This window comes from Carassius auratus, chromosome 19, assembly GCF_003368295.1.
Source record: "Carassius auratus strain Wakin chromosome 19, ASM336829v1, whole genome shotgun sequence".
Taxonomy (NCBI): domain Eukaryota; kingdom Metazoa; phylum Chordata; class Actinopteri; order Cypriniformes; family Cyprinidae; genus Carassius; species Carassius auratus.
In genome coordinates this window covers 4,504,311-4,530,465 of record NC_039261.1, presented here as the reverse complement: position 1 = coordinate 4,530,465, position 26,155 = coordinate 4,504,311, and the positions used below count along the sequence as shown (strand labels likewise).

The 26,155-nt window shown below is 37.1% G+C and overlaps 1 protein-coding gene across 1 annotated transcript; it reads left to right on the top strand.

The window, feature by feature from the left end:
- The first annotated feature begins 444 nt into the window (after positions 1–444).
- LOC113119175 (melanocortin receptor 5-like) lies at positions 445–19,591 on the top strand. The gene is made up of 2 exons (XM_026288434.1): positions 445–594; positions 17,968–19,591. Exon 2 carries the CDS (start codon positions 18,026–18,028, stop codon positions 19,028–19,030), a length of 1,005 nt encoding a protein of 334 aa, XP_026144219.1. The 5' UTR covers positions 445–594; positions 17,968–18,025; the 3' UTR covers positions 19,031–19,591.
- Positions 19,592–26,155: the final 6,564 nt, after the last annotated feature.

Sequence of the window (26,155 nt, the reverse complement as noted above, 5' to 3'; positions counted from 1 at the left end):
ATTGCTCGTATCCCCTGCAGCCTTCTTTCATCTTCTTGTATTCAGCTTGTTGCAAAGAAAGGAAATTATAGATGATTATTGTTATTTATATTGCTATTATTATTATTATTATTATGCTTTTTTTTGTTATCATTAATATTGTTATTGCAATTCTGTTTGGTGCCACAAATTATAAAGAATAAAAATGTGTTAACAAACAAAAATTCAACTGGAATTTTAAATGTGAAAAATAGTACTATACCCAACTCAATATACAGTTAATAAGAAATATTTCACCCAGCTCTTTTCTGGAAAGTTGCTAGCATTCTAGTCTTGCAATATGAAAAAAAACTCAGAGACTTGGAGTTTGATTGCAGTGTTTAATGAAGCCTGGTTCCTGTAGTGTGAGGATGCTCTGAAAGCTTCAGAAGCTCTGGAGGAGGAGCTGTCGCTGTTCCCGATCCTATATATGCATCTGATGCAGTAGAGCCCCGTTAGATCTTTATAAATCCTCCTCCGGCGCGAATAAACGCCCCTGGACTGAAGGAAACACACAGTCTCTGAGATTCATAGCAGTGAACAGGTTTAGCACAAAACAACTCCTGCTCCTAACAGGTGAGTCGATTATTAAACTTCAGCTTTGTTTTTTTGTGCCGTGCCCAAATGTGTTCGAGGTGCACTACGTCCCACCGAAACTTATGCAACATTATTTTGACAGATACATACTATTTTCGTTTGTCGCACTGTAATGAAGTATATTCGTTGTAAAAAGCATCACCGCGTCGTTTGCATGAATAGAGCATTGGGAGATAGCCTACTGTGATTACTAAGCTTGTTAACCATGTGAACTCTGCATGTCGGCTTTAGTACATCAGCCTGTATTTTGTCAGTTTACTGGAGAAGGGACACTGATGCGGATCACGGACTCGGCGCTGTCCGCTCTCTAGTGCTGAAATCTCAATATTCATTCATCAAGATTTCATCTAAACTGCGTATACTTTACTGTCGCTCAGCGACATAAAATGACATTTCTAACTTCCCAAACGTAGAAAAACACAAAATTGCATGGTTACTTCCAATACTTATTCCAATAAGTTGGAATAATAATATAATAAGTAGGAAAAGCTGGTAGCTATTATGCTGTTGCTGCTAAATGTTAAATGCAGTTTATGTGGCATAAATGATATCATGCCAGCATTATAGGCCTCCTCCCCGACAGGTAACTTAATATAAGTTAACAAGCTAGCAAACTTCTGGTGTTTTTGAACTTAAAAACTTTGCCATTGTGGAATGATGTTGTGTGTTTTGGTGCTTGATCCATCCATCTTTGGTGGTTTGGTTGTTTGCTTGGATTCATTAGGTTCAGGGATCGAAAACTGTTTTCGAAGACTGTATTTAGTTTTTGTTGGACTACTATTGATAGAAACTGAGGGTATACTGACGGCGTGTGGGTATGTCTCAAAACCTCAAAACCTTAGAAAGCAGAAGTCCCATGCGCAAATGACTCGGTTCAGTGAATCTCTGGATCTGTTTCAGCGGCTGAAGTCGGAATAGCGCTCTTAAGATGTGCCATTTCAAGATGTGGCAGAAGTGTTCATGCAGGACTGGAGAGATAGCACTGTATATGCAACACTTCAAAGTGAAGTCTGCTTCTCTTCACTTTTATTCCGTGTCTCTGTCCGCCGTGAATAACGCGCTACAGCGCACGCTCACTAGTCCTGCTCTTCGTGTTAACCGAACTACATGACTCGGGGGTTTAGATATGTATAAATAATAACTCAAGCATCAAAAGATCTTAAGTGTCACTACAAGAAAAAATCGCGATAGGCGTATCACAACACAACCGACTTGGTTATTATAGATATTATAGATATAGATTAAGAATGGTTTTTACCACAAATAAAGCCAAAATGGTTACTAGTCTAGTTAAACCATGGTAACCACAAATTAACTACATTAACCATTAACATTAACACTTTCACTATAATAAAACCATGGTGAATTTTCGTAATATAATCTATACAGTAGGTTATATCGTGTCAACACGATACATATATTTGATTCAGTACAAAGGTGTAAAACACTGCAAAGGAAATTCTAGGTATGCTATTGACTGATGCCTCAAATTAACTGTTTTTTTTGTAATTGGTTAATTGAAGCAAGTGGTTCTCTCATTTGGCATTTCCCTGCTAATAGACTGCATACTCTCGACCATTATACAGTAGGTGCGATGTGAGTCAGTTCAGCTGCTTGTGTTTCTCTGTATGTATCTGTACTATTTATGTGCTCTTTGTATTGTCTTTGTAAGCGTGGCATAAATAGATTTTGAGAATGACTTGGAAAGCACCTCTGATGCCAAAAATGCTGGTAGGTGGATAACTGGATTTGAGACGCATCCTGTGCTAGGCATTGCAGAGTCAGAGCTGCGTGGGTGTGTGTGTGTGTGTGTGTGTGTGTGTGTGGGTGGATCATGCCACATCCCTCTCTCTCTCTGTGTGTGTGTGTGTGTGTGTGTGTGTGTGTGTGTGTGTGTGTGTGTGTGTGTGTGCCTGCTGCAGTGGTGCATGGACGCAAACCACAGCAGGAACATTAGGCTTCATTGAAGGTCAAGAAGGTCCTCTGAGCTTATTTAAGAAAAAGCAATAAACATCCATGTAGCCCTAGATAAAGGAGGTTGTTTATTTGGAGCGGGGTCTAAATCCACAGGCCTGAATCAGATGCTCCCTGCTTTAATGAGCCCTGGGGAATCAACACAGATCTGCATCACATCTTTGATAACTGCCACATACTGTATGTGAGGACTCTCTGTTCAGTGTTATGTAAGAAAAATAGCCAAAATATGTGTCTTTGATATTTTTAGATGGGTTGAGAGAAGCCGTTTGGCTGCACATTCCTGCAAATGTAACTTGTAGGTTACTGTATACATGATTCTAGTTAATAGCACAATGTTATAGTATAAAGTATGTTATAGTACTTTCTCAACTGTAAAATCTTCTGACAACAATGGTTTGTTCACACATACCTGTAGAATGTGTGAAATCCTATAAATATCTCGGGGAAATTATTGACGAAAAACTGAACTTTGAAGCAAATTATGAAAGTTGACCATTTTCACAGTCATTGACAAAACTATGATAACTTTATTCTGTTGTGCTTTTATTGATTTTTTTTTTAATCTTCGTTTGGAAATCTGTCTTTAAAGAAGATCATTTTTTGTTACGTGATCTACAGTAGTAGGCTGGCTGGGGAGCTTCGCCCAGTGTCTCTGTTTGTCAGACAGTTACAGCAGATGAATGGCTCGATCTTAAAGATACGACTCCTTTGCGCAGTGACTTCCAGCTTCTTTCTTCTGGATGAAGGTTTATAGTCCCATAGTGCAGGATGGATATTTGTTCCAGCAGCTGTTACTCAGTTGCACAATCTTGAAATATTGCAAGTGATGATGGGAATTTGGAGCACTTTTATAATTTATTATGCTGTCCACTGTCTGTGTTGTTTGTTTAAAGTGGCCCAAATGGTGACAAATAAAGCAACCTGAATCTGTTTTAAAAGGTACAAGTCAGTCAGAATATAATAGCAGTGCTTTCAGTGCATTGCATCATTTCCTCATACTTGTTCTTCAGCACATCTGGATTTATGTATTCTCCAGTATATTTCTGTATTATGTACAGGAGATACAGAGATAAACAATATCAGCACGCTGTCACACTACTGTAACAAAACAACTGACGATCAGCAAAAATGTTAAAGGCAACACACACCCGTGTGAAAAAGTATATTAATGTTAACAGTATATTTTTGCAGATAATGTAATGAAACAAAAGGGCATTTAAATAGTGAGTTCAGTTTCATGACTGTTTCCGAACACACTTTTAAAAAGTGCATTTTGTAATAATAAATCAAATTAAAAGTTTTACTTTGAAGTAATTTTGAATAATTGTATATAATACTTTGTCATGTTTTTCTATGAAGTACTGTACACTTATTTTGATGTGTTGACTAACATAAAGCACATGTAAAATACTTGAATATGATTTTAACTGTAGTGTGTTATACATTTTTTTAATTAAAATTAATACAGTTTTCATATTAAAAAATCTGTAATTACAAATATATTTAAATACATAACACAAGTTTCAATAGAAATTACATTAATGTATATTTTAGTTTATCATTAATGCTTGTCAGTACATTTAACAGTTCACTTTAACCATATTTCAGTGACAATATATGAAACATTTTTTTACATTTCATGTACCACATAAGAAGCACTCTACATTAGTGCACCTAATTGCATTTAGCATAAATATAAACTATAACGCATTTTCACTGAACTGCAATTAACATGCAATTAAATTACATTCAGTTCACCCTTATATTTATTATTTTAAAGTATATCATTTATTTTTTAAGCAGGCTATACTCTTTTAAACGAATGCTAATGTTCTTTTTTTTCACAAGGGCTAGTTCTTTTTCACTAGGGTTTAGTTAATTAAAAATATATATTATTTAATAGCACATGCTAGCAGCAGTATGTTAATAACGTTTGTCATTTGAATTGAAATTGCTTTAAATAAATGGATTTACTTCCATAATTCATGAAACTCCATGTTTTCAGGAAACAGTGTGGTAAAAATAGTTTCTTGTTCATTTCAATGATTTGCTTTTGCATCTCCTAAGAAAAAGCAGTAGAACAGCTAGTGAGACAAAAGACTGAAACAACTATTTGTCCATTCATGCTGCACGGTTATTTGAAATTCAAGTCTGAGATGTATGCATTGCAGATTCCATCAAAAACTTGTGAGTGCACCTTAAAATGTTTTGGATAACGTGTAGAATAGAAATGTACCCTGATTACCATACTGCATGCTTGTCGTCATCTGCCATTCATTCATTTTATATTAATTTCTTTCTGATTTCAAAAGCATAAGCTGAGGGGTAAAGGATTGTGAAGAGTAAACAAGACAGTTCAGTATCTCAGTACTCAGAAACGAGGTCTCAGCTTCATTAGACTGGAGGAGAACAAGGTGTTCCCAACATGTTTTATTCATGAAGTGGCCCACCAGGACATTTTGAAGCTCTCTTTAGAAAACAAGCTGTTCTGCACATGTTTATCCACAACAAGACACAATAGAAAACAAACACATTCATTGTGAAATATTCTGAGTAGGGTTGCAAACTGCAAAACTATAGAGGAAGCATTTTATCCCGTATTTAAGGCAAATGCTGTATGATCACCTAGACCTTACGAATAATAAACTCTAAATTTAGAATTAATGGGGTCGGTTGATTGTGGTTTCAACTTTTTTACGTTAGTTAGTGTGTAACGTTGCTGTTTGAGCATAAACAATATCTGTAAAACTGTTTCAGCTCTGAAAGTTAAATGCAAACAGAGATGGGTTTTAAAATTTTGGCAGTTTAATGCCTACAAAAACCGCTGGTAAGAGACTACAACAAGCTTCTTCCCAGCTCTGTTACATCACGAACCCAGATAAACCCCGCCCCCGGGAACACAAAACAAAGAACCCTTCTAATGATTCTGATTAATTCACAAGTTTCAAAACCAATGTTCTAAAGCAGCGGTTCATTGCGTTGCCCTGTTCTGCATCTTTCTCTCTCTCTCAGATCGTCAGATCAGCTCCAAAAAACTGTTCCATTTATACACTTAGTTTCACAAAGCAATAAGAAGCGTTATACATGGACGTGCATCCAGTTGCTGTATTAAAGCTTTATTCAGAATAAAACCATATATTTTGTAAATTTCATAAATTGTGAAATAGTGTATTATTGCAACTTAAAATAACCATTTTATATTTTAATATACTTTAAAATATAATTTATTTCTGTGATCAAAGCTGAATTTTCAGCATCGTTGCTCCAGTATTCAGAGTCACATGATCCTTCAGAAATCAGTCTAATATTCTGATTTATTACCAGTGCTGGACACAGACCTGTGATATTTATTCAGAATTCTTTGATAAATAAAAAGCTAGAAAGAACAATATTAATCAAAATAAACATTTTGTTAAATATACACTACTTTTTAAAAGTTTGGCATCAGTCCTTTCCTTTTTTTTTAAAGAAACTTTTAGAATACTTTTAAACAGCAGGGATTAAGATATTAAATTGATAAAAAGTAATATTGTTAGAAATGTTTTTTTTTTTTTAAATAAATTCTGTTCTTTTTAACTTTTTATTTATGGAACACTGGTTCCAAAAATATTAAGCAGCACAACAGTTTCAACACTGATAGTAAATCAGCATATTAGAATGGTTTCAGAAGGATCATGTGACAATGAAGACTGGAGCAATGATGCTGAAAATTCAGTGCTGCCTGAGAAACAATTATATTTTAAAGTATAATAAGACAGGAAAACAATATTACAAACTGCAATAATATTTCACAATATTATTGTTTTATTTCTGTATTTTTTAATCAAATAAATGCAGCCTTGATGAGCATAAGAGACTCCATTAAATCATTACATATCTAAAATATATACCTGTTTATATATTTATATAATAGGCCTGTGTCCCTTATTCTGTCCCTTATTTTTCTATGAAAAACCCTGATTGTCTCTTATTTTCCTTTTCTGAAGTTGGCAAAACGAATTTTGAGGCAGCATCCGAAACCCTCCTTACTGATCTGTAAAAGAGCTCAGTTTTGTGGCAGCAACACACCACAAGAATGAGCCACTAAATGTGTGGAGACCTCAGTGCTTTCATAACTCTGTGACCATGATGATCTGAAACAGATGACGCATAGACCAGTTATTATAATTCTCATATGACACATTCTGTGTGTGTGTGTGTGTTCCATGTGCATAGGGGTTAATTTAAGGTGACATCAAGCTAAGATCATTATTAATTTATATCTTTGTGCTTGTGAATGATATGTAATAACAAGGTGGATCATAGTGGTGTAATTTTATAAAGGGTAATACTGAATTTATGAATATTACAGTTGAAGACTACAGATGCAAAAACCAAAAACGCAGAGATTTTTTCTTTTAAATAAGCTTTTTTTTTTTTTTATCAGGCTGCGATGTTTATGTTCAGTAATTTCACTTTAAAGTGCCTTTTACAGCCTTTTTGCCTTTTTTTTTTTCAAAAATGTTATTTTTATGGGAGCCTGATAAAAAAAAAAAGATGATTTGAAAGGAAAATGGACTGCATTATTGGACAGTCTTTATTTATATTTGGAATATTTATACAATATTAATATATTATTTGTGTAGAAGCAGCAGAAGAGGACAGCAGTATGTAAGTGTTTTGTATCATTTCTCATCAGATTTTAGCACGGTTGTCGTTGCTGGGATACATTGTTTTGCTTACTGTGTTTACTATGGTAGGTGCATTTTTTTGTGTCGCATTTGTTCTCGTGTGCATCGCATGGCTTTGCAGTTTCGGTTGATAAGTAATAAGGTGTGATCAGCTGAATTGAATTACGTGGAATCAGGGGAGTAAATAATGGCTCAGTACACCGCAGCAGCCCTCCTTGTGTGAGGACCGACGAGTGTAAAGACCATCGACCTGCGTGACTCCACCCAGAAAGGACATCAACAAGGCACTTGAGTTTTTATGTTTTTAGTCAAAGTTTTACCTCTCACATAGATCCTCCAGGGTGTCTTGGAGGGGTGAGGTTTGTAATTCGCAGCTTTTTGCTACTGGGGTTCCTCAAGGCTCAGTGCTTGGACCACTTCTTTTTTTACATCTACATGTCATCTTTAGGATCTGTCATTCAAAGGATGTCCTCTACTACTTTACCCTCTGCTCCAACTGGTCTCTAAAACTGCCAGTCTGCTTTAAACAAAGCAGACTTTCTTTTATCTATTGCCACTCATTCAAGTCTCAACTTCGTGGCCCTAACTGAGACTTGGTCAAACCTGAGGGCACTGCCACCCCTGCAGTCCTCTCCACTAATTTCACTTTTTCCCACATGCCACTCTCGATTTTGAGGGGTGGAGGGACGGGTTTACTGATTTCCCAAGAATGGACATGGATGGCCTACCATCTCTTACTGGCAACAGTTCATTTAAATCACGTGCCATTACTATAACCTAACCTATTAAAATCCATTTTGTAGTTATTTATCATACCCCAGGTTAAGTAGGTAACTTTTTAGATGAGTTTGATGTGTTACTCTCAAACTTCCTTGAGGACGTTTCCCCTTGTGTACTATTCTGTGACTTCAACATCCACCTAGATAAACCACAGGATGCTGACTTCAACACTCTTCCTGTCTCATTCTACTACAGCTACTCACAAATCAGGTAACCATTTGGACCTTATCTACACACCCTACTGCTCAACTGACAACACTTTAGTTACATCGTTGCACACCTCAGACCACTTCCTCATCACTTCTAACCTCACACTGACCCCGGGCACAACAACACTCCTCCACAGGTCACCTTTCAGCATACCGTATGCTCACTCTCTCCCACTCACCTATCCTCTATGGTTTCATCCTCACTTCCTCACCCCTCTCAGTTTTCAGCACTCGACACAAACACTGCTACTTACATTCTTTGCTCCACTCTAACATCTTGATTAGACAGCTTTTGCCCCCTTTTATCTAGACCAACACATACTACCACATATACTCTGCCCCCTGGCTGTCTCAAATCAAAAAACTTGACAGACCTTAGTGTGTATCAGTCACTCTTCTCCTCCTTCTCTGCAAGTGTCTCCACTACTAAAACAACATATTACCACACTGCTTAAGAAACCCTCTCTTAATCCAGCACTTTTAGAAAACTACAGACCAGTATCTATTCTTCAGTTCAATGCAAAGACACTTGAGCGAGCTGTGTTCAACCAACTCTTTATGTTTCTTGCACAGAACAACCTCATGGACAGCAACCAATCTAGTTTCAAAAGCGGCCACCCAACTGAGCCTGCCCTACTCTCTGTTACTGAAGCCCTGAGAATGTCAAGAGCTGCTTCCAAATCCTCAGAACTCATCTTGCTAGATCTGTCTGCTGCTTTTGACACAGTTAACCACCAGATCCTTCTGTCCACCCTCATCTTGACACTGGGGTTCCTCAAGGCTCAGTGCTTGGACCACTTCTTTTTTTCCATCTACATGTCATCTTTAGGATCTGTCATTCAAAGGATGGCTATTCCTATCATTGCTCTCCAGATGATCCGACAGTAGCTTTTCACATTACAGCCTGTCTGACAGACATTTCTGGCTGGATGATATTCACCTTCAACTCAACCTTGCTAATATAGAACTGCTTGTGGTGTCAGTCAACCCAGCACTTCATAACAACCTTTCTATACAGCTACTGTAGGTTCATCAACTATAACTCCTTCCAGGACAGACAGGAACCTTGGAGTTGTGATTAATGATCAGTAAAGTTTCACAGATTATATTACTACAACGGCCTGGTCCTGCAGGCCCTATACAACATTAGGAAGATTAGACCCTTTCTAACAGAGCAGACCGCACAACTCCTTGTCCAAGCTCTTGTTCTCTTCAGACTATTGTAATGCTCTTTTCTCTCTCACAGACCTTTTCCTAGACTGTCCCCAGCTGGTGGAGTCTTTAGCCATTTTCAAAAAACATCTAAAGGCACATCTTTTTCACATTCACCTGACTTATTAATACTACCACTTACCTATTCTATTCTATTCTATTCTATTCTATTCTATTCTATTCTATTCTATTTGTTTTGGTCTAATTTATGTATTAAAAAAAACCTGTTCATGTGCACTGTGCTAAACTAACTGAGGTTTTTGGAGGGAAAACAACAGCACAAGGATCAGTAAATATTAGCAACAGTTTTGATGGATTATCACTTTAAAGCATTCCTGATAAATGATAAAAAATTGGTAACCCTTTGAAAATGTTTATAAATTAAATTATAGGACAGCCTAACATAGCCCTCGGACTGCAGCCCATAGATGATATAAACAGGCTATATATAAATACATTCAGACCACTTAACTTAGTGTTTGCTATTGGGATGTGAAGAGACTTTCAATCTGCATATAAATTTTTTTTAAACAAAATAACCGTAATATTATTTTAATATAATATCATATCATACTTAATATTATTATCTGCAAGTACAGTTTTTCCTTTAAATATACTTTTAAGATTAGCAACAGTTTAACACTACATTTTCCCCAAGGGAAGATAATAGCAAAACCTCAAAAAGTTTTAAATTATAATAAGGTAATAATGAACAATGTTTTATTACCTGAGTTCAGATCCCAACCATAACAATAATGACCCAGTGTCTGCTTCTAGCCACACATCATACAATTTGGCTTGTAAAAAAGCAATTATTTATTCATCAGGATTCGTCTACTTTGGAGGGTAGTGACTCATCCTCCATCACTCCGCAGACAGCATGCCTCCACTGCAGTTTCTGAATACTGTATAGGTGTGTTATAAGCTTTCTTATAACACGATTTCCAAGAAATGTCTCACCCCTGAGAACAGGCCATGAGATCATAAAATGATTCTGTATCTGAATGTGATTCATTGCGATGAGAAATGCACAATGCTGGCAGATCAATTGCAGTCTTTGTCTTTGTGTGGGGTCCCAGAAGCCTCCGTGATTCAAATACTCTATACAGAGCAGAACAGACCAATTAGATTTCTGCAAAAGAATGTGTGTCTGTGTCAATGAATAAAATCCTTTCCTTTCCTAGGAACTCTGTAAGAGCTGAATAAATGCGGGATGAGTCTGAATGCAGGTGATGGTCTCTGAGGTATAGGTCAGAATCACGCGAGGAGACAGAGATTGGATAACGGGGTGAATAGAAATTATGTTTGCTGTCAAAACACTACTTTCTAATGAGGATCCTGAAACCATCTGCTATTTTTAAATTCGCACCCGAATGTGGAGCAAAAAAGAAATGTTTTATTCACTGCAATATTCACAGCCATTTTTTATAAAAAAAATTTAGAATTTAATTTAATTTAATTTAATTTAATTTAATTTAATTTAATTTAATTTAAACATCAAATTACCCATCAAATTAACCATCAAGCTTTTGCTGTCAGATTTCCCCCAAGCCTCAATTTTTGTTTTTTTAATTTTGTTGCTAATGCTTCATGTAGCACATGCGCAAGCTGGATACAAATGTGCTCAAGCTAATGTTGCCATTTTATTCTGGAAAGATTTCATTTCTAGGTAAATCCTTTTTTTCTGCTTGTTTTCCTGGAACATTTGATTTCATCTGTTGCGGTTTTAAATCTTTGGTTTGACACACATAGATGGTTGGCAGCATGGGGATAATTCCTCCCATTGTTCTACAACACGTCCTCTTTTAAAGAGTGATTTCCATTCTCATATCGCAGAATAAATCCTTTTACAAGCGCGTGGATGTACATTATCCCTTACACAAGGCAGTGTGATGGGAAACAGTTACACAGAGAACTGTCTGTCCATGCCAGAGACAACTTCATTATAGAAAACCAAGTTAATGTTCTCAGACCTTCACTTTAGCTCACTTCTGTTAGAAAACTACAAAAGTGCGAAGTTAAAAGGCAAACAGGCTTTATATAAAGAAGCAAATGCTCCCCAAGGACACACTTTTCCACTCTGTATTTAGTACTACTTGAGATCAGTCTCAGAGCAAAGTATGTTTGTAAAAACACAAATCATTTTTGTAATCAGTAAATTGATCGACGCATGGGTTTAGAGTTTGTTTTTCCATGGTTGGGAGTAACGCTGTCCAGTGGGTTAAAAAACATAAATATATGTAAGAAAGGAAAGCCATTTATTTTAAAAGTGAAAAGATGCATTTGCCCTTTAAGTGCACATTATGAATGTGGCCTGATGAATGGATGCTGTTTAATATTCTCTCCATTCAGCGAATCTTTACTGGTTAAAAAAAATAAAAATAAAAGTAGTGTTATCTGGCCAGAAAAACATTTTCTCTAAATTCAGCAGTTTCTTTGAAAACTATAAAAATTATTCAAAATCGTGTGAAGATAATCAAAGATGGGTGGACCTTTGAAGCGGGCAGGTAATGAATTGAGCTAGAATATGCACAGATGTTGAATCAGATGTAGTTTATTAATGTGGGAGCATGTCCCAGCGGTGCCGGGCTTCTTCTTCTTCTTCTTCTTCTTCTAGGGTCAGGGTTTTGCTGGTCAGCATGGCTCTGTTATTCCCCTCTGGAAGATGCTGTAGCTCCACCATCTGCCAGCACTGACACTCATAATTAATCATGTTCTCTGACAGCATCTGTTTTAGAGGACTCTTAAAAGCATGTAATGGCCTAGACATTAGACACAGACCAAAAAAAGAGTTAATATGCTCAATAAACATAATTAAATGAAGAAAACATCCACTCTGTTAGTTGAGGTCCATACAACAAGACTAAAACAAGTTCAATTAAACAAATCAAGTTTTGCTGAATCACCTAGATCCAATTAAGTTCCTGCTAGATAAGAGAAAATGAATTAGGATAAGATAATAACTATAGCATGTTAAAAACAGTTAGGGTTCACGTTTCTGCACAATGTAAATGACAAAAACAATAGAGACTCTACTAATTCTCCAGTAATACTGAAAAACTAAATAAAATTACACTTAATTTTAGTTATGTCAAAATATTAATGTAGTCTCAACACAAAATTATTAACTTAAAACCACATAGTAATGTGGATAAAAAAAATCATGTGACAAAATGTTCAACAAATGTTTTAGTGTTGCTTCAGCTCATTTTAACAAAGTTATTTAAACTAATTATTATTATTATCTTCAAATGTGAAGCTCTGGAATCATTTACATCAAAAATAGTATAAGCCACTGAAATGAAATGATGAAATTATTATTTGAATCAAACTAGAATGAGGATTTGAGCATTGGATCTACAGTATGTGTAAGTCCATGCATGAATGGGAGTGAGAAGGCTCTGCTTTTATCTATTGATGACACATTTCTGAGCGAGAGAGAGAGAAAAATTAAACATGAAATCCTTTGAAATGTCAAATCTCGATATTAAAGTGTTTGCACTAGGCTACAATCTATCCCAGATTTTCTCTTCTGCCACCTGGGACCTGCCAGCATTTTTATTTTTATTTTTTTTTATTTCACCTGGCGCCGTTCGTAAAGTTTGCAAAGTAAATATTCCCACAGAAACATCATATATTCACAGTGCAATGTTGTTGGCATACTTATCATTTTACATCCCTCGGTCTCGATTCAGAAAATATGCCATCTGTCCATCAGATTAGAAAACAAACAAACAAACAAAAAACAAAAAAATAAAAAAATAAATGTATGTCATTTGAATTATGCACTCAGAAAAAAAAAGGTACAAAAGCTATTACTGGAGCGGTGCCTTTTCAAAAGGTGCACATTTGTACCATTTAGGCACGGATATGTACATTTTAGGAACTAATATGTACCTTTAATGTACTTTAGGGGTAAATAAGATACCAATATGTACCTTTTTAAAAGGCACTGCCCCAGTGATGGCTTTCTTATTTTTTCTTTTCGGAGAATGCTGCTAAGCACTCAAGTATCCCATTTTTCGAGTATGACATGTTCCAGGACCAATATGATTTCCCTCAGATTGCAAGGGTACTTGATGGATGAACTGCCGAAACAGGTCTTACTTGTCCAAATCACAGTTATTATGTTAAACGTGCATTTCATTCGATGTTGGATATGAAGAGTTCAGATAACTCTGTATTTAACAGTTCTCAGAAATCATGATTTTTCATTGTGCGTTCCAATTAATCTCAATCAAACTGCAGTTGGGTTATTCTGACAAGGTTAAAAACAACAACAGCAGCTAGCTTACACAATAAAACACAATAAAAACATATTTAAAAAAAACATGATTTAAAAAAAAAACTAAAACAAAACATAGTTTTCTGTTTTTGCAATTGAACTCTATAGTCTCCTCTGTTAAAATGAAACAGACTTCCATGCACAATAAAGATGCTAGGAGATGTACGGACTGAAACCCTGTCGCTGTCTCACACTCAAGTTTTATTGATGCTGTGAGTGTGAGTCATCACTGCAGGGCATTTCACAAATGACCTTAGTTAAAGGACTTTTCTACAGTTATTATAATATAACACTGTTATATAACCCCATGTTCCTTCATTTATTGCTTTGTTCTGCGCACTGAAAGACTGTTCTGTTGCTACAGTCTCTATGATGTTTGCATCCTTACACAGTAGATTGTCAATGTAACTCTATGGGATTTATTCTTGATTTTCATTTTTTTTTTCAAAAAGATATATGATTTGTAGCATTATTTATGCCTACAGCATGCAAGCACACACACACACACACACATATATAATTTATGTGCACTTGTAGCATACTTCACTTATTAAAAGTATACGGTATATTTAAAAACTGTACTTTGAAATTATTGAAATAAAGGCAGCTATGACATTAAAATACACTTTTTAAAGGTGCATGTTATAATATATAAACATTATAAAGTTTTTATTTTCAAAGTAGTATTTATATACTTTTGATCAATTTAAAGCATCCTTGAGAAGAAATTAATTTTAAAAAATGTCTAGAAATGATAGAAAATAATTATTTTATTTAGCAAGGATGCTTTAAATTGACCAAAAGACATTTTTAATATTCCAAAGTTTTCTATTTCAGATAAATGCTGTTCTTCTGAACTTTCTGTTCTTCAAAGAAGAAAAATAAAATAATAATAATAATAATACAAATGTGTTTAAAGCAGCAAATCAAAATATTACAATGATTTCTGAATGATCATGAGACTTGAGCAATAATGCAAAAAAACAAAATTAAATCACAGGAATTGATAAAATGTTATAATATATTCAAATAGAAAACAGTAAAAATATTTTTGCTGTATTTTGGAACAAATAAATGCAGGATTGGTGAGCAGAAGAGACTCTGTTCAAAAGCTTTTGACTGGTAATGTATAAAATATATAATGTCCAATTAATAATTTTTAATTATTTGTTGAAAGAAGTCCACTTACTGTATTTTGATGAGTTGACTAACATAAAGCACGCCTGATTATCAGTTCAACCGTGTATTGTGTTATTTGACTATTTTAAGCTAACACAAATGCAAAATTACAACTTAATCAATATAAATGTGTAATTACAAATATATTAAAATGAATGCCATACAAGTTTCAATGGAAAATACATCAAACTACATTTAAGGTTTCCTTATGGGCCTGGCAGTACATTCAGCGCCAGAAATGAATGTCTTAACAGTTTAGTATTACCCTTGTGCAAGGCTCATTCACTCATAAACTGAACTAGTCCATGCTGAAATGGTCCGGAGCTGTAGGAAGTCATTAGTAGGACGGAGAGACTGTAACACAACAGGTTTGGTCATTTCTGTGTTTCTGCTTGACTCGTCCAGCTCTCAGCACTCATTATTTTCTGCTCTCCCACTATCAACCCGTCAATACAGTCATTTGATTTAGCTGTGAGTCTGTGTGCTTCTTACTTTCTTGTTTCTCTGTTCGGTCGGGCAGTGACTCATTTACTGTAGAGTTATCAGCAGATAGTAGACGCACACTAATATTGAGCAAAAGCCTTCTGACGCACACATTCAGATAGAGGATCCTTTATCCAGAGACCTGTGCGACGCTCACCAGAACACACAATAAATCTCCTTTTTCACAGCAAAAGTAATTCACTGGTAAAACACTTGCAGGGCTGTGTTTATGAACAATGGGCTTGTTTCAGAACCGTACTGGCTATCTGTGACGAAACGGATGATCATATGCTTTTGAGGATGTGCGTAGTGCAGATTTCATATCGCTGGAAGACCTTGGGGCACGGTCATGTTTTTTTTTTTTTTTCTTAACCTTTCAAAGTGCTATCTCAAAGATTAAAGAGAGAGCGAGATGATGAATTAGTGCCAGAGAAGAATTCAAAAGCGTAATTAGGTATCGTCTGGGTCTGTGCGTGATCAAAGGTTTGTCCTCCGGATGTGGGCGACATCCAGGAAAGCTAGAAAATAACACCGTTTTTTTTTTCAAAACACCGTACAGTGGAGCCTCTATTAGCAAAAATGTGTGCAATTTGGATTTTATCCTGAATTCTTTGTGATCTTTATGCTCTTTTAGTGACTTCGCTGCTGCTATCAGTAAGGTCACACTTTATTTTAAGGTCCAGTTCTCACTTTTAACAAACCATATACTATGACTTTTACCTCAATAAACTCCTTATTAGCTGTTTATGAATATTAAGTAAGGTAGTTGTTAAGTTTAGGTATGATGCAGAAAATGGAGCATTGCATTACAGGAATAAATCACATTTTAGCATTACACAAATATATTACCGTATGTTCAAATAAATTGTAGTCATTAGTGTGATATACCAACTCAAATATTTTATGTAAATGCATGCATTTTCCAATTTAGACTTTTGCACTTTTTATTTAATAAAATAAAATAAACAAATTCCAAGCACTGAGATCCATCTGAACTGCACTTATATATGAATTGCATCATATAATACTATTACCGTGGGTGGCATTGTGGCTGAGTGGGTGGTGTTGTTTCCTTACAGCCAGGTCTCTGGTTTAATCCTGGCTGAGCCTGAATGTTTCCTCTTTGCCCTATGGGTTTTGACTGATAATTAAGTTAACATCTTAAACAGTAAAAGCACCAGACACAACATACCACTCTTCTGATTCAAGGGGACTTTCAGTTCCAACTCCCTCTGCAGCCTTTGTGCTACACACAAAATTAATTTCTCAAATCATGAGGCTTTTCGGGAAAAAGTTAGCTATTACTTTTGATCAGATCAGGTTACCATTTTTACCCTCTGATAGATGGTTCAACAGGAGAAAATTCCCATGGGCTTTCACTGATGAAGGGTTTCAAGACATATCTAAAATGTCAGAGTGTGGCTGCTTTTCTCTTGAAGTGGTAAGCAATCATATAGCAACTGCTCAGAACACCCTAGCAACCAAACATCAATGCCCTGTTAACCAAAACATCCTAACATTCTGGATGCAAATTTTGCATGAGCTAGCACCATTCACATTTTCCAATTCACTCTCTTAAAAAAAAAGGGTTTTCTCCTTGATTCCCTACCCATGCAGGCTCATTGGAAATATATGCCTGTACCTACATTTCTTTAAAACTCAAAAAACATATACATGTCCAAATAGCTGCATGTTCCAATTGAAATGAGCACTAGAAACAGTAAAACTGAAAACTTTTATTCCTTTACACAAAAAAAGTATTATTTACACGTTCAGGGTTTTGATTAAAAAACCTGACTTGCGTGCAATTCCTTGCACAATAATATGTTTTGACTTCGAAACAAATGTAACTAGTGCTGTCAAACGATTAATCGCGATTAATTGCATCCAAAATAAAAGTTTTCCTTTACATAATATATGTGTATTGTGTATATTTATTATGTAGAAATGAATACACACACATGCATGTATATATTTCAGAAAAATATGTTATGTTTATACATTAAATATATTTATTTTAACTATACGAATATATATTATATACATGTAAATATTTTTTTCTAAATACGTGCATGCACGTATATACATACATAATAAATACACACAATACACTAACAAATATTATGCAAACAAAAACTTTTATATGCGATTAATCGCGATTAATCATTTGGCAGCACTAATTTCAACATAATGCGAGATTTGAAAACTGATACTTTTAAACATTTGTGTTACATAAACAGCTCTGTATGTCTGAGTTTTCTAACGCAGTAGAGGTTTGCTCGGTAGCTCACGCGATACAGCATTTTATGTGAGGTGAAGCGCTCTGGTACGAATCAGGTAAACAATGGTTCGTCAAATCAGCTAAAAACAACAGAGCCCTGTAAGGAAGTTACAATGCATCTGCAAATGCGTTTCTATATTATATTTGCATTCTTTAACCCTGGCTTCTGCAACCCCCATAGAAATGTTCCATGAATGTTCTTCATGGAACCATCAAGAACCTTCATATTTAAGATATTCTTCCTAGTTTAAACATTATCTGTTTCATTTCACACAGGCCAAAGATGCCCAATCCACCAACCCAGTGACTCCAAGAAAAGCCTACAACATTCCCAATGAATCCCTCATCCACGATGAACACTTCAGAGGCCACACTGTCCCTTTGGGCCATCCATGTCAACTCCAGTCCCGTTTCATACTTCCTCAACGCCACCGAGAACCCATCCCACGCCAAGCCCAAAGCATGCGAACAGCTCAACATAGCCACCGAGGTGTTCCTCATCCTTGGCATCGTCAGTCTGCTGGAGAACATCCTGGTCATCTGCGCCATAGTGAAAAACAAAAACCTCCACTCGCCCATGTACTTCTTCGTCTGCAGCCTGGCCGTGGCCGACATGCTGGTGAGCGTCTCCAACGCTTGGGAGACCATCGTCATCTACTTACTCACCAACCGCCAGCTGGTGGTGGAGGACCATTTCATCAGACAGATGGACAACGTTTTTGACTCTATGATCTGCATCTCTGTGGTGGCATCCATGTGTAGTCTTCTAGCTATAGCCGTTGATCGCTACGTCACGATTTTTTATGCGTTAAGATATCACAACATCATGACGGTGCGCCGGGCCGCGCTCATCATCGGTGGGATTTGGACCTTCTGCACCGGCTGTGGAATCGTCTTCATTATCTACTCTGACAACACGTCTGTCATTGTATGCTTGGTCTCCATGTTCTTCATCATGCTCGTGCTCATGGCCTCCCTCTACAGCCACATGTTCATGCTGGCGCGATCTCACGTCAAACGCATCGCCGCCCTGCCGGGCTACAACTCCATCCACCAAAGAGCCAGCATGAAGGCGGCTGTCACCCTGACCATCCTTCTGGGGATCTTCATCGTCTGCTGGGCCCCGTTCTTTCTCCACCTCATCCTTATGATCTCCTGTCCCAGAAACCTCTACTGCATGTGCTTCATGTCGCACTTCAACATGTACCTCATCCTCATCATGTGCAATTCGGTCATTGACCCTCTCATTTACGCCTTCAGGAGTCAGGAGATGCGGAAAACGCTGAAGGAAATCATCTGCTGCTACAGCCTGAGGAACGTCTTTGGAATGTCCAGGTAGTTTTAAACACCCCCCTACAAAATAAAAGAGACGGATTATAATTTCACAAGAATTTAAGAAGTCTGAGAGGATGTCCCAACCTGGCCTTGAACTAGATGGAAAATATATATATTTTTTTTTGATGATACTCTCTAAAACTTTCAAAAAGTTGGACAATTAAGCAAGCGCTCTTCAATGCACAAAGGATGCAAAATAGAATTGCCTAATGAGACGATTGTTGGTAATATATGTAGATATTGTTGGAGAATTAAGGAGGCCTTAGAACTATGGAACAATATAATCCTCAACAGACAATGTGATTTAATATCCCAGTCTCCAGGGACACGCAGGAGCTGTCGATCAAAGCCTGTGGGAAAAACAAGTGCAATCATTTGTCAAATTAACCATGCAAAACACAGCCTGATGTATTGTTGCATAGGTAAGTTGAAACTGTAATAATGCATGAAATTTACATTGCTAAATGCACTCCGTGGTTGGCATTGAAACTGAGAAAGTATGAGCCACTCTATTGAATCCTAAGATGAAATTCAATGCTGGCAGTCTTCAGTTAAAAAAAAAAAATGGCACAATACACATATTACAAGAGAGAACATGAAATACACTTATATAAGAACATGGAGAAAAATGGGTTTACTGTCATGCTGATAGTAAAATGTTTACTTAGGGTTTCAAGGCCTATTATGTCACAACCCATTTTTCTACAGTCGTCAGGAGTTTTGTAATAGATGGAACTGAAATGTTCCCTATATGCCTATATAATAACGTGTGTGTATTTAGGTAGCTGCAAAGGCAAAATAAAAAAAGACTTATATAATGATACAAAAAAGCATAACAGAAAAGTAAGTTCTATACTGTGCAACTGAAAAGCAAAACAAAACATCATTAGTATTGCTGACTTTTAAGCATTTGTGGATATGCTGGCAGATTATATATTATTATAGTAAGCACGAATGTGTACTTGAAGTTCGGGGTCTGCAGTTATTTGATGTATTTACCACTGACCCTGTAAAAATGTAATAACAATTTCTATGGCTTAAAAAAAATCATTTTTATAGATGTGTATTGGCTATGAAGTTTCAGGGTGAGAATTGGTATTTCTGTTGTTTGTCATTATGCTGCTTACTGTCTACAGCCACTGAAAAAGTAAATCTGTACAGGTGGAGGTAAAAGTGTTTTTTTGGTTGTTGTTTCTGCATTCAATCAGTGCCATTCAAGTTAAATACTAACAAATGACCAGAAATAAAATGAGGACAAAATTACATATGTTTCCACTGAGTAATCAATGTGGAGTTGCCACAAACCACTTTCATCTAGAGTGCATGCACCTTGTTGACCAAATGCAATAGGGTGACCAGGCGTCCCGGAAAATTCGGGACAGTCCCAAAATGTAAACTGTTATCCCCAATCCCAAATCTGGCCCTAATTGTCCCGAAAATGATACTATAATAAAATTATATCTTTTATTATAGGCTACGCAGTCTAATATCATAGAAGCCCTCCATCCCATCCAAACCATATGGAACCATAACTCATCTTAACAAAATGTGGCAACTTCAGTTATTCAACAAATTTAGCAGAAATTTTTGCTTGGAGGATAAAAAATTATGGTAATAATAAAAATAGTCTTGGTTGCGTATGTAACCCTCGTTCCCTAAAGGAGGGAACAGAGACGTCACATTGACACATGAATTGGGGATCTCGCCAGAGAGGGCAATCTATTCTGAGTTTAAACTAAACTAGCAAATGCACATTGGCATGTGATATTTGCATGGATTTATCTTGTTCCAGGCACTCCACCAAGTCTGGCTGCTGAGGGTGATGGAGGAGCTTGACAGGGTCTACAGTTTGGGCTCTCTGTAGCAGTTTAGCAAGCCGACACTAAGCTGGGGCCTCTAGGTGCTTCGACCTGTTTGAGGTGAGAACACAGGAGGATACCAGCTCCACCCGAAGGCTATAAATTCTAGTGAATATGTTGGGGGTCACCAGTGTTCCCCCGGTCAGGGTGTAAAACAGCCGCCAGTGACAGGTTTCTGGAGAGGTGAACAAGTCTACCTGATTGGCCCCAAAACTTCTCCAAATCACCTGGACATCTGGGTATGAAGTCTCCTCTCTTTGGAGAGAACAGATCGTAACAGCTCATCGACCGCATGGTTGAGCAGACCCAGAATATGAATGGCACGATGTGAATGACAGACGACCTTGTCGGTTGATGTACGAAACAGTGGCAATGTACATGCTTGCCTTGTAAGCGCCCTTTGAGACAGTTCAAGGCAAGGCGCACTGCTAACAATTCTAGGCAACTGATATGTCAATTAAGCTGGAGGCCCATCAACACCCCCTGAGACGGCTTCCCCATTGAACGTGTCCCCCCCGTTGGTGGTGGAGGCATCTGTGTGTACCACAGCATGCTTGGAGACCTGTTCTAGGGGCACTCTCGGTGGCAAAGGGGGCGTCAATAGGGCCTTTGAAAGCACTCTCGAGCTGGTGCTGGTGAAAGAGGAGAATGAGTGTGATCCGGGTTTTGCCCGTCCACAGCTTTCCGTGCTCTCTTGGGATCTGGAGATAGAAGAAACCGCTCTAGTGTTGAGATGAGACAAAGGATTCTCAACTTGGCCCTCCTCTGGGGGAGGGAGTGGTGCAATCACCATCTCCCGAAGAGTAGCCTGGGCAAAGTTATGGACTGCTTAACCAAAGAGGCCGGTCTGGGACACGGGGGAATTAAAAAAAACCTGTCTTTCATTGTGCATTGTCCTGATGAACCTGCAAGAATGCTGCAGCGTGTAAAGCTGAGGCCGCCTTTCCACTAGCCATAAGCACTGACAGTCAGACTGGATGAATGCCTACATGCCCATGAAGGGAGACACGGTTTGCTGCTCCAGGTGCTTCCAGGTCTTTTCTCAATCCCAAACCCCTCGGCAGCCTGGGCAAGCATAGCTGTCATCTCTGGGTCTGATTCTGGCATTGCCACCATCCCAGAAGTTGGCAGCACAGCTGAATTTTCTTCTCCAGAAAGCTTATGCCCACCCTCTCATGCAGCAATCATCATCCGGTCATCGGGGGGAGCTCCGAAGGATACGACTGGTAAGCACAACAGTGATGAGGTAATTGAGTCCAGTTCGCAACTCCGAGATGGTCATGTCCCCACAATGAGAACATGACTCATCCACGAAGGCCACCACAGCGTGCTTAATGACCAGACACATTAGCCAGCTATCGTGACCATCGCCCAGCTCCAGGTAACAAGCAGGCAATGCTTGCATCCAGAAATTCACAGATGATACATCATCTATAGCATGATGCAACATCATCTTTTTTGATGATGAGTTTGCCAGAAGCAACGTCATCTTTAAAAAGATGCACCTGTAAATGCTCTTTTAGAAAGAGTTCTTTTAGTTGTGCTGATTCAAAAAGAAGAGATGACCACCACACGTCTGTAGTGTGCACCCACTCAACGAAGCATCCAACCACCCAAAGCAGCGCCATAACACCCGCATATACATAACATCGCTCGTTCAACGAATACCAAAGGTTCTTGGAAGAGTAAAACTATCTCAAACGGTCGGCTCCAAAGACGAAAACCTGAGTATGCATTGCACCTGCTGCCTATTTGTGACTCTGGACCACAAAACCAGTCTTAAATTGCTGGGGTATATTTATAGCAATAGCCAAAAAAACATAGTATGGGTCAAAATTTACAAAAAAATTTGTTTATGCCAAAAATAATGAGGATATTAAGGAAAGATCATGTTCCATGAAGATATTTAGTAAATTTCCTACTGTAAATATATTAAAACTTAATTTTTGATTAGTAATATGCATTGCTAAGAATTCATTTGGACAATTTTAAAGGCGATTCTCTCAGTATTTAGATTTTAATAAACCGATCCTAATAAACCATATATCAATGGAAAGCTTATTTATTCAGCTAAATCTCAATTACAGTTTCACCACTTAAGACTGGTTTTGTGGTCCAGGGTCTCATTTAGAGGGCTTTTACACTGGGCTCATTTGCTGCTGTCCGAGCGCGATTGTCCCGGCGCCGCCCGCAGCATTGGTCTGCTTTCACACTCAATAGTTGTATCAAACCCAGGTGTGTTTGCAGTCACGTTACGCCATCGCATACGCACACGGAAAACGCATAGAGAACACAACGCGACTGAGCATAGTTGTAATTTTTTGTTATTTTGGTGCTATTATGCACAGTATAATAATTTATTTTAATTATTTGATTTTAACTTTGACTCTTAGGAGTATGTGGAATCAACCTCGGCTCTCTCGTGTGTTGAGGAAACAATGATATGGACAGTGTTACACATGCCCGGGATACTTTACTTCCTGAACAAGTGCGCTCCCGAGTCTGTGTTGCTTGCACATTCACGCGAACCTTGCCACAGTTCGGGAGCAACCGAACTCAGACCACCTTCTCCAGGTAGTCTCGGGTTCGATACCCCAGTGCACACCAGGGTCCGATGACTGCATTCACATTAGCGATTTTTAATGCGAACCATGCCCCGTCCCACTCTAAACTGCCAGTGTGAAAGCCTCCTTATACTCATGTTGCAATGAGCGGCAGCTGGATGCAATTATCGCATGCCAATGTGCATTGGCTCATTTAGTTTACACTCAAAGCAGATTGGTCTATTTGGCGAGACCCACAATTTGTCGGTGTTGACATGACGTCGAAAGTGAGCGACTGAAAGGGAACTACATTTACTGTATGAACTGTATGACTGTTTACTGTATGAATGATTTGAACTAGTGGTTTAAGAAAACAGTTTAATAGACTTTTGACTCAGAACATTAAGTTATAACCTATTAAGATATAACCCTTATGACAACTTGCCCTGTTTTCCTCCATAAACTCAAAATGTAAATTCAATTTCATATTCGAGGCTGTTCATGTTATGTACATTCTATGAAATGTTTTATATATAACTTACAGTTGGATTCCTGTTTTCTAGTTGATTCTTGTCTTGTTTTCACTTCAGATGAAGTCAGAATTTAGACGTGTAAGTATTTAGTCTCTGGTATCGCTTGGACAGTGTAAATATGCTCAGATTGGCTGTTCGTCAGCTTGATTTTTTCCTCCTCATTTTGGTTCAAAGTGGTTTAGATCATTTCAGTTCCAATCACCGTCTAGTCTCTGAAGTATAATGTCACCTCTCCCTAAACGGACTCATGATGGTAATCATAAAATGTGCCTTCACTGTGTTTTGTGCTGTCAAAATGACCCGGAGGTCGTCGGATCTGTCCTCTCGGTCTCACTGTGGTACATTATCTGCTCAGGTCTGCTGGCTCTCCATGAAGAATCAATTACAATCTATCTCTGAACCCCTCACTGTTTCACTTAAAACAGCTTGAAATGTGCTCTGGAGCGGTTTCACATCCACAGACAATTATTAGACAGTGTCTCTCACTACAGAAATATGAAAAAACAAACAAACATGTATATCTAATTTTTGTATTGGGTGAAACAGCTGGTAAGTCATTTTGTTTTGAGTGAACAGAAGTATTGCTCCTCACACTGTGAAAAATGCTCTTTGCATCTGTGTTAAGCTGTGTAATATCTTATTTTCATGTATTTGGTTGCATGTATAATTAAAATATGAGAATGAAGCTAATGATTGTGTCCATTTTTCATTGTTACATGGCTCTAAGGGTAACAATTTAATCTATCAATTAACAAAATGGACATATTTTACACACTTATATTATTACACTTCGGCTTGGCTTTCACTACAAAACAATTTCTATATCTTATTTTTAGGACTGATTGACATCATCCCTTGCCTTTAATTAAAAAAAGGCAAAGTTCACCACAAAAAAAAAATGAAACTTTTCATAATTCAGTCACTCTCAAGTTGTTCATAACATATTTACATTTCTTTCTTCTGTTGAAAACAAAAAAATATATTTTGAAGAATGCTGGTAAGCAGAAATTTGACGTAGCCATAGTATAGAAAAAGTATGGCAAGTGTGTGGTTACCATCATTCTTCAAAATATCATCTTTTGTTTTCAACAAAATAAAGAAACTCGTACAGGTTTGGAATGACATAAGGGTGAATAAATGATGAAATAGTTCTCATTTTTGAGTAAACTGTCCCTTTAAATGCCATGCATAAAATTACGAAAGAGTGAGAGATCTCACTGAAAAGACTGAAGTGAAATATTTCTACGAGATCAGCTTATATAATTAACCATTTCAAATGAATGTTCTTCTTGTCCATGAAGCATCAGCTGATATAAATCACTGTAAACCATGAAAGGACTTCGTAAAAAAAAACCCGTTAGTCAGTCCTTTTAAATTAAATGCTTTTATCATAAATCAGTCACACATTAGTTTGGAGACCATTTCTCACTGACATTACTGACATTATTTTGTCTCAATAAACTCCTACATTGCTTCTTATTAATAGATATAAGGTAGTTGTTAAGTTTAGGTATTGGGTAAGACTAGTGATAGGTCATGCAGAGTATGTACTTTAAACATCCAGTATTTTAATAATAAGCATGCTAATAAGCAATTAATTCATATTTTGGTCCCTAATGTTACTAAAGTGATACCAAAAATACATTATGTGCTTTATAAGTACTAATAAACAGCCAAATGTGCTAGTAGTAATATGCATGCTTAAGCAACTAGTTAATAATGAGAAGTAGTCTTTAAAATAAAGTGTAACCATCCCTTGAGATCAATCAATTTATATATCATTAGTAAATTCAGATGAATGCTCTTCTTGCTGATGCACCAGCTGACATAAATCACCATAAACCATGCAAATATTACTCAGTCCTTTTAAATGGTCATATTCAAAAACAATTGAATGTTTATTTTATTTTTTATTTTAAAAATGGTTAAAATCCTAATGGGGTCAGAGCTCACCAATCATATCTTCAGTGCCTGAATATGATTTTTCTAGAGCATATTCACATCATTATGATGTGATCACTACCTCTCTTCATTACTTGTAAAATACACAAGGGCTTTACATTTTATAGAAAGGTCTGTCCTGGTTATTCCATTAATGGGATGCACAGACTCATGCTGGTACGGTAATAAAGCCGTGAAATGAATTAAATAATCATTTGCCATTTTGGAGATGACATGATAATAAGAAGAAAGA